We start from the raw sequence: 13,497 nt of genomic DNA on the forward strand, positions 1-13,497 counted from the left end.
CTTGGCCAACACCCTAACGACTTCTACTGTCGTTTTGACGAGCCATCAGGCAGCCTTCACACCTCCAACGACCCCAACAATAGAGGCACTTTGGACACTCATTCCCCCACCTCTCCCCCCTCCATAGAGCCATCACCGCCTTCAAACTGTTCACCTGCAACACCCGCCCCCTCACCCCACACAAAAGAGGATTTCACACCACCTCCTCCGACCACAACTCTTCATATTCATGAAGCAGATGTGAGGAAGCAGTTTAGGAGTCTGAATGCTCGAAAAGCTCCCGGCCCAGACGGTGTGTCTCCTGCCACCCTCAGACACTGTGCAAACGAGCTGGCCCCAGTGTTTTCTGGCATCTTCAACTCCTCACTGCAGGCATGTCATGTGCCTGCCTGCTTCAAGTCCTCTACCATAATCCCTGTCCCCAAGAAACCTAGGATCACTGGACTAAATGACTACAGACCCGTGGCTCTGACATCTGTGGTCATGAAGTCATTTGAGCGCCTGGTTCTCTCCCATCTCAAGACCCTCACGGCCCCCCTCCTGGACCCCTGCAGTTTGCATATAGAGCCAACAGGTCTGTAGACGACGCCATCAACATGGCCCTACACTTCATCCTGCAGCATCTGGACTCCCCAGGAACCTACGCCAGGATCCTGTTTGTGGACTTCAGCTCTGCCTTCAACACCATCCTTCCAGACCATCTCCGAGGCAAGCTTTCCCAGATGAATGTGCCTGATCCCATCTGCCGGTGGATCACTGACTTCCTGACGGACAGGAAGCAGCACGTGAGGCTGGGAAAGAATGTCTCGGACTCCCGGACCATCAGCACTGGCTCCCCTCAGGGCTGTGTTCTTTCTCCTCTGCTCTTCTCCCTGTACACCAACTGCTGCACCTCCACCCACCAGTCTGTCAAGCTAATCAAGTTCGCAGATGACACCACCGTCATTGGGCTCATCTCGGACGGGGACGAGTCTGCCTACAGGAGGGAGGTTGAACGTCTGGTGACCTGGTGCAGCCACAACAACCTGGTGCTGAATGCCCAGAAGACAGTGGAGATTATTGTGGACTTCAGGAAGCACACAGCCCCACTCCCCCCCATCATCCTGACTGACACCCCCATCACCTCTGTGGACTCATTCCGCTTCCTGGGTACCACCATCACCCAGGACCTGAAGTGGGAGCCCACCATCACCTCCGTCATCAAGAAAGCCCAGCAGAGGATGTACTTCCTGAGGCAGCTGAAGAAATTCAACCTGCCAACACGGACGATGATGCAGTTCTACACTGCAATCATCGAGTCCATCCTCACCTCCTCCATCACCGTGTGGTACGCTGGAGCCACTATCAGGGACAAACAGAGACTGCAGCGTGTTGTGCGCTCTGCTGAGAAGGTGATTGGCTGCAGACTCCCATCTCTGCAGGACCTGTACACCTCCAGGACACTGCGGCGTGCAGCTCGGATCTCAGCTGACCCTTCTCACCCTGGACACAGTCTGTTTGACCTGCTCCCCTCAGGCAGGAGGCTCCGGTCCATTCGCACCAGAACCTCTCGCCATAAGAACAGTTTCTTCCCCTCTGCTGTTGGACACATGAACAATAACCACATGACTGTCCCCGCCACTAACACATGACCCTACGCTGTGTCACTGCATCATTTCATGTTTGGCACTGATCACCACCTGCACTCATGTATATATCTTTCTACGTAGCACTCATAATTCTTATTCTCATGTATATATCTCATGTATATCTCATGCACATATCTTTCTTTCTACATAGCACTTTAATTCTTATTGTTTGCACTGAAGCACCGCAGCAATTTCCTAATGTTGTAAACCTCAACATCTGGCAATAAACCCCATTCTGATTCTGATTTCTTGTTAATAAGAAAGAAATGTGTATGAGAATAAACTAGGGCTGTCAGCGTTAACGCGTTAAAAAGGGATTTATCCGCATTAACGCATTAACCCTAACCCTAATCTGCGTTAAACCCTAGAATAAACATAAGTGACAAACCTGGCATCTCAGCAGTGAAACCAGATGGACGTGACATGTTGGAATCTTGATGACCAAGTTGCATATTCTAGACCAGAGAGATAAACAGAACGCAGAGAAGTCTGATAAAAGTCTTCACCATTAATTGCTATTATCAAGTTTTACTCTTGAACTAAAGCTTTACACTAATATCTATTTTTACAGTACATTGTGATTGTGAATCCTTCCTACTTGTGTCCAAGTGACATGTGGCATAATGTGAAAATCAACTAATAAGATCATTCATTCTGTCTAATGATGCAAAGTGTAATTAAAATGATCAAGAAACACTTGAGAAAGACTTGATAACATTTCTTTTCACTTTGTGAGAGGTAGATTTGTGAGTGCATATTAAATACCTGCATTTCAGTTCTTCCATCAACTTTATCATTTGACTTTGACTGTCCTGAAAAAAAGAGAAATATCTGTACGATGTTCATTGTTAATAAGAAAGGAATAAGTCTGAGAATAAAGTGACAAACCGTACTGAAGAATCTACCTGGCATCTCATGATTAACACCGAGTGGACCACATGTGTCAGGATATTGATTACCACGTTGTGAATCCTAGGAAAGTAAACAGTACCCAAAGAAGTCTGATAAAAGTGCTCCCTCCAAAATTGAAATTGTTGACTACTTTATTAGTTCATTTCTGAAATTATAAGTTGAGTTGCACCAATTTTTCCATGACTTGTCCGACTGCCCGGTGAATCCCCGCCCTGTGCTTTGAGAACACATCCTTAGTGATTTCATCACACTCTGAAACAAAACCATGGTCCATGTTTAAAAGGCATAATGTACAAAAAGTAGAGAGTTCATTAATTGTTAGTGGTTTCGTGCACATATAAAAATGGGCTGTTTAATACAGAGTGTTTAATACAGGTAGTTAACACATACCTCCAAAGTCTGGCCTCTTGGATGGATCTCCATCCCAGCACCTCTTCATGAGGCCAACCACCTCTCTCAGCCCTTCTGCCTTTGTCTGGTCTATTTCTTTACAGGGAGGTCTGTCCCCCTTTGGGATCTTCAGTGCCAAAAGAGCTAGAGAGCATCTGTGTGAAATACAATAAAGACTTTCATTAAAAAACATGAGCACAAACGAGAGAATGTTTTTATGGAAGTGCCTCACATTGTATTGATAATAGTTATATTAAATGTAAAACATAAAATATAAATGAAAACTTTTTTTTTTAAAGAAGGGCAAATATTTGACCAGAAAACTGGAAACTTATGAGGAAAAACAAACACACAAACATAGAGAAATTTATGGAAAATGATAAGTAACTGAAATCCATTCATTGTACCTGGAAAAGGCTTTTTCCCGCAAATAATAGACCACAGAAGAATACCATAGCTTTACAAGATAAAGAAAGAGAAGGAATTAACACAATGTGTTTAAGGTAAAATCTATAATCATACATAAATCCCCACAACTATTCTTTTAATGTTTACCTGTATATGTCAAATTTACGAACAGGCTTATATGATGGATCAAAAGACTCTGGAGGCATGTACTGATATGTGCCTCCTTTCACTGTGGACATTTCTTCAGAGCTCATCAGAACACTGGTGGAAACCCTGGACAGACCAAAATCTGCCAGCTGCAAAATAATCAAGGAAAAAAATAAAATAACACAATTACATCAGTATAAACTAATGAGTTGAGTGGATAGCACTTTACCTTGGCATGAAGGTCATCATCCAGCAGTACATTGCTTGGCTTTAGGTCATGGTGCAAAACGTTCTTCTCATGGAGGAAGTTCATTCCTTGAGCGATTTCGTAGGCCAAGCGGAAGGCCAGAGGCCATGGTGGTGGACCTGACAAAGTCTCCAGCAGGGTCTGAACAGATCCTCTATCCATGAGCTCCATAACAATTCCCAGCTGAATGTTCTGCCCTCCATTTGGTGGACATCCCCATATTTCCATAAAGCCTCAGCACAGAACTGTGTAAGGAGACTTTGGCCATATGATTTGCCTCCTCACACAGTTCTATGTCCCTAGCGTTGGAAGGAAAATGTAAAAGCTTTAGGAAAGGACTAGTTAATGTACTTGGAAGTATAAAAATTAAGAAATAGTTCTGTTCTAATTTTACCCAGCAGCATGTTGAAGTAGCTTAATGGCCACGTCACACCTCCACTTCTTGTGTCTAGCCTTGTAGACTTGACCAAATCCACCGGAGCCAATGAACTGCCAGTTCTCCAAGTTTTCATTTTCAACTGATTCAAATTTAGGACTCTCCAGTTCCATCACCTGCTGAACTCAGGTACAAAACCTTAAAACATAATAAAATGACACAGAGAAACTTTTATGAGTATTTTTACAACACCTTAGAAGTCTTTGTTGTTGCACTAACATGAAAGCAGCTGGAAGCAAGACACTGACACACATTTTCCACTTTCTAATAATACTGGTGCACTTCTCACAACATTTTTGAAATTCTGGATTCTGAATTTCCCAAAGCTAGAAAGAAAAAAAAAGGAGACTAAACTCCTATACAGCCAGTAAGGCTCTACCCTCACCACTCTTCTGTCTTCTTCTTCCTACTTCACTGACAGACCGCTGTCCCCTCCACAAATTGTTTTAATTCCATTCCGCTTCGTCTTTTACAGTACCCATTTTATGCTTGATAATACTGTGTAACTGTATGCCAGGCGTTTATTAGCAGCCAACATGAACGTCCGTACACTCGTAACAGGAAGTACACATAACCCCCAGAGAGAACCACAGCGACACCTGCTGGAACTCTCCGTAACAGCAGCAACAGGAGGCAGTATGGACAAACATAACATTGCTGTTATCTACATCCCCCTTTTCAGTTTTTTTCTTCTTCTTAGTTTTGCACTTTTCAGGCAAACCCAAATCAAACAACACCACCGTAATGGAAGAACTTATCAGGTTATGGATTACACAACAAAATGAAGGTTCAAATATCAAATGAAATTCACAGTAATCATTGTCATAACTGCGACAAGTATGCAATAACATAACACGAGATAAAACACATTTCAAAACAGAAAATACAGCACCAGTGTGCTTTTAATCCACGTATTTACTATTCGGTTTAGACACTCTACCAGATCTGGTTCGGTACAAGTTGTCATCAGAACGTACTTGGCATTTTCAGAATCAGAATCAGAATCAGAATACTTTATTAATCCCTGGGGGAAATTATTTTTTGTTACAGTGCTCCATTTTAAACCAACATTAAGACAAGACAGACAATACACTAACTAAGAATAGTACAATATATACATATATACACATACATACTTCACTCATAAATAAATAGTTGGAAAAGAAACATGTGTAGTTGTAGCAGCAAACAGTGTGTTAAGTGGATGCGTTGTACAGGGAGATGGCCACAGGCAGGAAAGACTTCCTGTGTCGTTCAGTGGTGCTTTTCGGTAATCTCAGTCTCTCACTGAACGTGCTCCTGTGACTGACCAGCATGTCATGGAGTGGGTGGGAGGTGTTATCCAACATAGTCTTTATCTTGGACAGCATCCGCCTCTCCGACACCACCTTGAGGGTGTCAAGCTCCATCCCCACAACATTACTGGCCTTACGGATTAGTTTATTAAGTCTGTTGGCATCTGCGACCCTCAGCCTGCTCCCCCAGCATGCAACAGCATAGAGGATCGCACTGGCCACAACAGACTCATAGAAAATCCTCAGCATTTTCTGGCAGATGTTGAAGGACCTCAGTCGCCTCAAAAAATAGAGACGACTCTGGCCCTTCCTGTAAAGTGCTGTGGTGTTTTTAGCCCAGTCCAGTTTATTGTCAATGTGTACTCCAAGGTATTTATAGTCCTCCACAATGTCAACACTGACCCCCTGGATTGAAACAGGGGTCAAGTGTTTCCTGGTCTTCCTGAAGTCCACGATCAGTTCCTTGGTCTTTGCCACGTTGAGCTGCAGATGATTCTGCTCACACCACGTGACAAAGGAGTCGACCACAGCCCGGTACTCTGTCTCATCATCCCTGCTGATGCATCCAACCACCGCAGAGTCATCAGAAAACTTCTGAAGATGGCAGGTCTCTGTGCAGTGGCTGAAGTCTGTGGTGTAGAGGGTGAAGAGGAAGGGGGAGAGGACAGTCCCCTGTGGTGCCCCTGTGTTGCTGATCACCTTGTCAGACACACACTGTGGGAGACGTACATATTGTGGTCTTCCTGTCAGGTAATCAACAATCCAGGACACCAGAGAAGCATCCACCTGCATCGCTGCTAACTTATCACCCAGGAGGGTCGGCCTGATGGTGTTGAAAGCACTGGAAAAGTCAAAAAACATGACCCTCACAGTGCTCGCCGGCTGGTCCAGATGGGTGTAGACACGATTGAGCAGGTAGATGATGGCGTCCTCAGTTCCGAGACGAGGCTGATAAGCGAACTGAAGGGGATCCAGATGTGGTCTTACAATGGGTCGCAGCTGGTCCAGGATGAGCCTTTCCAGGGTCTTCATGATGTGGGAGGTCAGTGCCACGGGCCTGTAATCCTGGGGGCCACCGGGACGTGGCGTCTTTGGTACAGGGACGAGGCATGATGTCTTCCACATCACTGGGACCCTCTGCAGACTCAGACTCAGCATAAACAGTTTATGAAAGACTCCACTCAGCTGGGGGGCACAGGTCTTGAGGACGCGGGGACTCACTCCGTCTGGTCCAGCAGACTTGCCTGAGTGAAGTCTCCTCATTTTGCATCTTTTGTAGGTGTTATCACCTGTTCTGACTGTTTTGTGCCATGTTGTGGTGGGTCGAGTTGAACTTGAATTGTTTCATGTTTGTTGGTTTGTGTTTTATTAGGTTCAGTTTCATCCGCTCGTCGAGATGTGTCCAGTTCATCTTGTGTTGTAGCGAGCTTTTCGGGTTGAGGCTCGCTCACAGGCAGAAGATGTTGTCTGTTGCGCCTGTATTCTTTTCCACCCGACTCAACGACATATGAGCGAGGTTCAGCACATACTTTACTTACAACTCCAATCTTGTCATGTCCTCTCTGTGTTTGTAATCTCACCACCTCGTTTGGTGTTAATGGACTGAGCAGCTTGCTGGACTTGTCGTAGTGCTGTTTTTGAGTTTTACGCTTTTTTGTGAGTTGAGTTTTGATAGTGGTTGTCACTTTTGCTGTTGGTGTTAGCAGTTTTTTGCACACAGGAAGGGTTGACCGCGTTCGTCTTGATAGCAGCCTCTGTGCTGGTGAGCCAAGAATGTTGTCTCGTGGCGTGTTGCGTAGATGTAACAGGTTCAAATAGAAATCAGTTCCATCTCTTTTTTTTTTCTTTTTTTAAAAACGTATGTTTATTTGTTTTTTCAACAGTATCAACACCAACATAAAATGAACGTATGGCAGTCACTAAATAATAATAATAACAATAATAATAATATATAATAATAATAATAATAATAATAATAATAACACTAATAATAGTAATAACGATAATTGAAGTGTTAATCCTAAAAGGTTCCAAATAAATGCATAGTTAAATAAATTAAAAACCATACAAATAAATACAATTAAAATAAAAAAATCATAATATAGGTTACACAGTATATTCCCAACAGCAAGTCAGACATTATTCATTATCTAGTTGTCTTATTCACTCACCGCCCCCCCACATCCCCACTCCTCAGTAGATCCAAAAATATCTTCCAGATGTTGTAAAATTCAGAAGCCTTCTTTCTAACAATATAGGTCAGTTTCTCAAGAGCTAAACTCGATGTTAAGTTATTTAACCAGTGGTTAAAAGAGGGGCAACCAACATTCTTCCAGCATAAGGCGATACAGCGTTTGGCCTGTAGCAAACAAAGATCGACCATTTTTCTTTCCTCACAAGACAGAGTACAGTCATCTGGATACAAGCCTAAAATGCATAACTTAGGGCAAAGCGGTACAGGAGAAGTTGTGATCTGAGAGATATATTTTAACACAGAGCTCCAAAATTTTTGGATCTCTTCACATTTCCACAGGCAGTGATATAGTGTACCCTGATGCCTATTACACTTATAGCATAGATCAATTATATTAGGATCAAATTTATTTAATTGTACAGGGGATATGTATGTTCGCATTATCCAATTAAATTGTATCATTCTCAAACGAGTGTTAATGGTTTGAGTGTGTGTTTTTGAACATATTTTACCCCATTCAGTATATGAAATATCTTCTTGTAAGTCACTAATCCACTCCCGTCTTTTACTATCAGAGTTATCCTTATGGTTTTCAACTAACAGGCTATAAAACTGGGACACCAGTCTTTTACCAAAACAGTTTTTTGTAACATGAGTTTCTAGGATGGAGAGTGGGGGTTGGTGCACTGAATTGTTTAAGTGTGCCAGAATAAAACTTCTAAGTTGCAGATACTTAAAAAAGTGTTTCTGCGGTAAATCAAACTTTGCCCTTAATTCACTGAATGACATTAGAGAATATTCCTCATATACGTCCTGTAGTTTCGCAATGCCCTTGTTCAGCCAAGCTTTAAAGCCCATGTCATTCTTAGCCGGGGCAAAGAGTTCATTACCCAAATTGGGGAGAAACAGGACAACCCAGGAGAGTCATTCAACATTTTTTGTACTTCATGCCAAACAACAACAGTGTTTTTTACAAAGGGATTAGTAGTAATTTTCTTTAAAGTTTTAAAGGGTGCTGAGTATAAATAGCTATTTAACGACAGACCCTTTGAGGACATTCTTTCAGTTGCTAACCAGGGAAGGGAAATATCGTTTGAAAACCAAAACATAGTGGTCCTCAGCTGAGCAGCCCAATAGTACCATTTTAAATTTGGAAACTGTAGTCCTCCCCTATCATATGGTAAATACAAGAGGGAGAGTCTGAGTCTTGGCTTCCTATTGTTCCAGATGAAATTAGAAAGAAGCTTTCTGGTCTTGGAAAAAAAAGAAGGAGGAGGGGCCAGCGGAATTGACTGAAAGATATATAGGAATTTAGGTAATATAGTCATCTTTACTATGTTTATTCTTCCCAGTAAAGAAAGAGGCAATGATATTAATCTAGTGATCTCATCCGACAACCCTACCACCAAGGGCTCATAATTGGCTGAACTAAGATTGCTTATCGTTGGGGTTACTCTGATGCCTAAATATTTAAATCCCTCTGCTCTGAAAGGAAGATCCCAGGAAGGGCCGTTCTCAGTCCGCGTCTCCTCAAACGCACGAGTACGCCGGCTCGCTTACCTCTCTTTCGACGTCTCACTCTCCTGATCAGAGTCTGCTGTAAATCTGCCGCAGATGCGACAAATATTGGGAATAAATCCACAGGCGTTGTAGTCCTGCAGTTAAGGAGCTCTTCTCTGGTGTAAGAGTATCCAGAGGAGTGCCCAGACACAGAAGAAATGCACAAAAACAAGACATATATATCAGACATATATATTTTTCTTTTTCAGGACCGCCAGCATCAAATGATACTGTGGACATCCCATTGCAGGTATTTTTTATTTGGACTTTGTCCTTTGCCTCTCAGTTCTCAGGGTGACTTCATTTAATCAAATCTCATTTTGATCAGAAGATACTTGAGAACAACAAAACCAACTTAAACATTTGTACGTAAATATTGTTATGTATAAATACATGTAATAAATTTTGTGCTAAAGAGGATGGATGTTTCCAATTTTTACCTCCCTCAGAAACAAAGTAGGCAAACCAAAAGCTGTGTTAAATTAAAAAGATAAAACATAAAAAAATCATCCTAAACAATCAAAAGGATTGACAGTCAAATCAGATGTTTGTGTAGTTATATAGTTAAAGAGTAGAGACCAAATATATTTTCTTTTCTTTTGGCAGCAGAATAATGTGAGCAGTTCTGCTAGAAATCTGACTGAAAATGAAAAAGGTGTGTATTATATATTATTTCACAGTCAAATTCACAATTTTATAATGATATTTAAATACACGCTGTTATTTTTCTTAATTTACAATCAGCAAAGTTTGTTGATAAAAACAGGGCAACGTTAATCAACGAAGTTTCTGAAGTGCTGGCGATAGCAGAAGAGCTTGGAGACCTGGTCCATCCTGAAGCCTATTCAAAGATTCGAGCTACACCGACAAGTCAAGATAAAATGAGGGAGCTCTTTCAAAGAACACTGCGTTCAGGAGGGTGGAGGGTCAAAGCAGCCTTCTTTGATGCCCTTAAAAAACATCATCCAGAACTAATGGAGAGGCTTGGTATGATTTGCTCTTATTAAAAAGGTCAAATATGGTTTAACACGTATAACAAGTTAATAGTTTCTCCTTTATTTTCTGTAGGTGGCTAGTTCAAAGGAAGAGAAAGAGGAAAAAAGGAAAAAAAAGAAGAGACAATGGTGTCATTCCTATAATCATCCCATTTATTAGGGATGAGTTGGACAGCCTTATCAGGATCCTTTGTACAGATTTGTATACAAAGTGAATGACACCGGTTTCCTAGACAGACTCTCTTCGTTGTCCTGTTACTAAGAATCTTCACTCTAAAAGAAAGAGGGACGTGAGAGACAAATAAAAATCCAGCAAGCAAGAACACACCACACCTATTAACACCAGCTGAAACAGCAAGCCATCATGGGATATGAGTGAATACTCCTCAGTTTACTTAAAGAAAGGGGTTTGCTTAATGCGTGACACAGATCATTGTCCTATTGTGCTTTGCAAGCACTAGTTCTTTGTGCTTTCAAAGGATTGTGTTGGATGTTAATAGTCTGCATTAAAAAAACATTTTAATTGGGCTTTTTAACATTTTACTGTTAAACCTTCTTACAAGGACCTGTATTTTATCAACATGTTTAGACATAAAAACTAAAATTGATATGTATTTGCCTACTCAGTGGAATTGCTTATTTTGTACTCTATACACAGATGTTCTGCTGATTTTACTTTAAATGATCATCTGTCTCTCTGTTAATGATAATAAACTCGTGCTACCCATCAACCTCCTAGTAGATGTACATGTTCCAGGTCTGATTCACAAGATTTTGGAAAAATTTGACCTCTGACCTTGACATCACATTCAAAGTTACTTAGATTTGAACTTTTGGTTGGTGAAATTATAGTATGAATGAGAAAACTTGACCTCTGACCTTGACATCGAGGTCACTGAAATTAGAACTCTTCCAAGATTTTTAGTAGCTGCAACTATAGTTTGAATTTCAAAATATTATGCCACCTCGTTTTTGAGTTATTGCATTCAGAAAACTTGGGTCACCACGCCATCCGCCAGGGGAGTATTGACAATACCCATCACAGGAGTGTGTGACGGTGCAGCTCAAGCATGAAGGAGTCTTTGCATCAACTACATGAACATTTCTGACTCACACTGGAATAAATTGGCCGTGGATAAATCAATGAAATGTTTAAAACCAGTTGCATGGATCATAGTGTTAAAAGGGCAAAAGGGCTCTGCGTCAACCAGCAGAGCACTGTAAATCCCTTATTAGTCATTAAATCTTTGGACCAGCATGTGATTTATGTGACTGCAATTATTTTGTTTTTCTTGAAACAAACAAGCTGTGAAGAAGTTATAAACTTGACTCTCTTAGTCAAAAGCATAAAACTCCAAAGTAAAGTCCTGAAGTAAAACAGTTGTTTTATTACATGGAAATGATTGGCCAGCTGAAAAATGTTGAAAATTCAATCAACTAGTGGGAATTTTTAAATTAATGGCTCCAGTAGGATAGACATGCAAATCCTGGCACTTATATCCACTTTGGAAAGATTGTTTCATTTCTCTGATCCACTACAGTGCTTCACGTTGTTACACCAAAACTACCAAAAATAAATGTATCCATATAAGTGACTGTCTACGACTGTTTTTCTGTCTTTCTTTTCTTTTTTCTTTATTAGCAAGTGTATTTTTGCATTCATAAACTCTGTTTCGTAAGCCTGAAACTCCTTGCAGTACAGAACTGCTGGTCCAACATACAGTAAAATGTAAGATTGTAAGATAAATGATTGCTTAGAATAACTTTCATTGCCACTAAGTTAGAGCTCAGTTAGTGTCATGTCATTTTGAAAGGGAAGTGTAATTAGGGGCAATAAATTTCATGGTATTACTCGTGCTGAATAATTCTGATGTATTGTGACTTACGACTTAACCCATTTGCATAGACTGGGTTGCAATTTTTTTACTTTGCACATATTGTCGGTCACTGAAACATGTTTGAATAACCATTCCTTTGTTAAATCAAAGCTTAAGGCACTGGCTCAGAATGGGTGTCCTTTTCATTTTTGTAGTTAATTGTAACAAAAAGTAATTAGCCATTAATGACACTCTGGATGCCCCTGTAGTTATCAGTGGGGTTCCAGTAAAAATAAAAAATAAAAACGATTTTAAAAAAATGTATAATTTCTAAATTTATAATATTTATAATTCTTTTTAGGTAGAGACATCAGTAAGTTTAGAAATGAACACCACACAATGCCAAGTGTATTTCACCAGTGATAATTACTGTGAATCATTGTATGTATGAGCAGTGAAATTAAGAAATTTACTGTGTTTTAAGAATGTAGCTTTCATTAAATCCACAAAAACAATAGATTCCACACTTTCTGACTGTACTTTGAACTGATGCATAATTAATATTATTACAAAAGGCCAGAAGTTGCCTCTATTTTTTAAAGGTCTTGATGCATGCTCGATCATCCAGGTAAGGAAATTTTTCATTTTAAGATCTAGCAACCCTGTGCCTCACTCAGAATCACACAACTCAGTCATGACAAATGTGTAGCCGGGATTGCCAGAGGTACAATCTTTGTGAGAACACTTTTGACAGACAACACATAGAAGCCATACGTCTTTGAGTCAGCTATTGGTGTATGTCGAAACAAATCATTTTGCAACAAGCAAACACATTTATATTACCTTCAGTTTTTAATAAGCATCTATTTATTTAACTCACTAACATTGTGTGAGCTTTCAATACAAAAACACCCCACCTCCACCAACATGAAAATTTACTCTGACTCACAAAACCTACTAAATACTTCCTCTATTTAAAGGCTTGTGTGTTTTCCACAAACTGACCATTGCAAAATGGGAAGCTTGCCAGGTAAATGGTGAGCTGTTAACAGAATCCCACAGTGCTGTCATGTGCCAGACAATCCCGGTCTGCAAAAGCTTTGTTCTGTTTAATTTTCGTTTGAAAGAAATAAGTTCACAGTTTCCTTTTTCTCCATTGTTTTTATTTCCTTTATTTTTCCACATGGTGGCACTAAGTCATCTATACAGAATTAACGGTGCTGTAAAGTTAGAGCGGACTATACCATTATGCTTCTTTTGTAAGGAGTGACAGTGGTATCGAGGGGCTTCTCTATTTTTTGGAAATTAAGGTTCAGTCAGGCAGTTTAGTTATCACCTTAATTACTGCAGACAAAAACACATTTTCCTTCCAAGCTGCCAACCTCGCCCCGCCCCATCCTCCCTCTTGCTCAGTAAGTAAAGATGGGAAAGTGAAAGCTAGAAAGTCCATAGCTTGGCCACAGCTTTG

At 40.8% G+C, this 13,497-nt stretch overlaps 2 protein-coding genes across 2 annotated transcripts in view; one reads left to right on the forward strand and one right to left on the reverse strand.

Annotated features, from left to right (window-relative positions):
• Positions 1 to 3,132: 3,132 nt before the first annotated feature.
• On the reverse strand, positions 3,133 to 4,652 carry LOC121815662 (receptor-interacting serine/threonine-protein kinase 3-like). Its single transcript, XM_042227507.1, is given in 6 exon segments — positions 3,133 to 3,387; positions 3,486 to 3,634; positions 3,715 to 3,955; positions 3,957 to 4,031; positions 4,127 to 4,306; positions 4,548 to 4,652. Coding segments are annotated over 5 exon segments (849 nt in total). The 5' UTR covers positions 4,282 to 4,306; positions 4,548 to 4,652; the 3' UTR covers positions 3,133 to 3,158.
• Positions 4,653 to 10,192: 5,540 nt separating this feature from the next.
• Positions 10,193 to 13,497, forward strand: part of impdh1a (IMP (inosine 5'-monophosphate) dehydrogenase 1a) — a gene marked incomplete in the record, with an annotated part of 20,292 nt that continues 16,987 nt past the window's right edge. The window contains 1 exon segment of the mRNA XM_005939272.3: positions 10,193 to 10,270.

The sequence above is a fragment of the Haplochromis burtoni genome, unplaced genomic scaffold (genome assembly GCF_018398535.1).
Source record: "Haplochromis burtoni strain Fernald_Lab_line unplaced genomic scaffold, NCSU_Asbu1 Contig_264, whole genome shotgun sequence".
In the NCBI taxonomy this organism is placed as follows: domain Eukaryota; kingdom Metazoa; phylum Chordata; class Actinopteri; order Cichliformes; family Cichlidae; genus Haplochromis; species Haplochromis burtoni.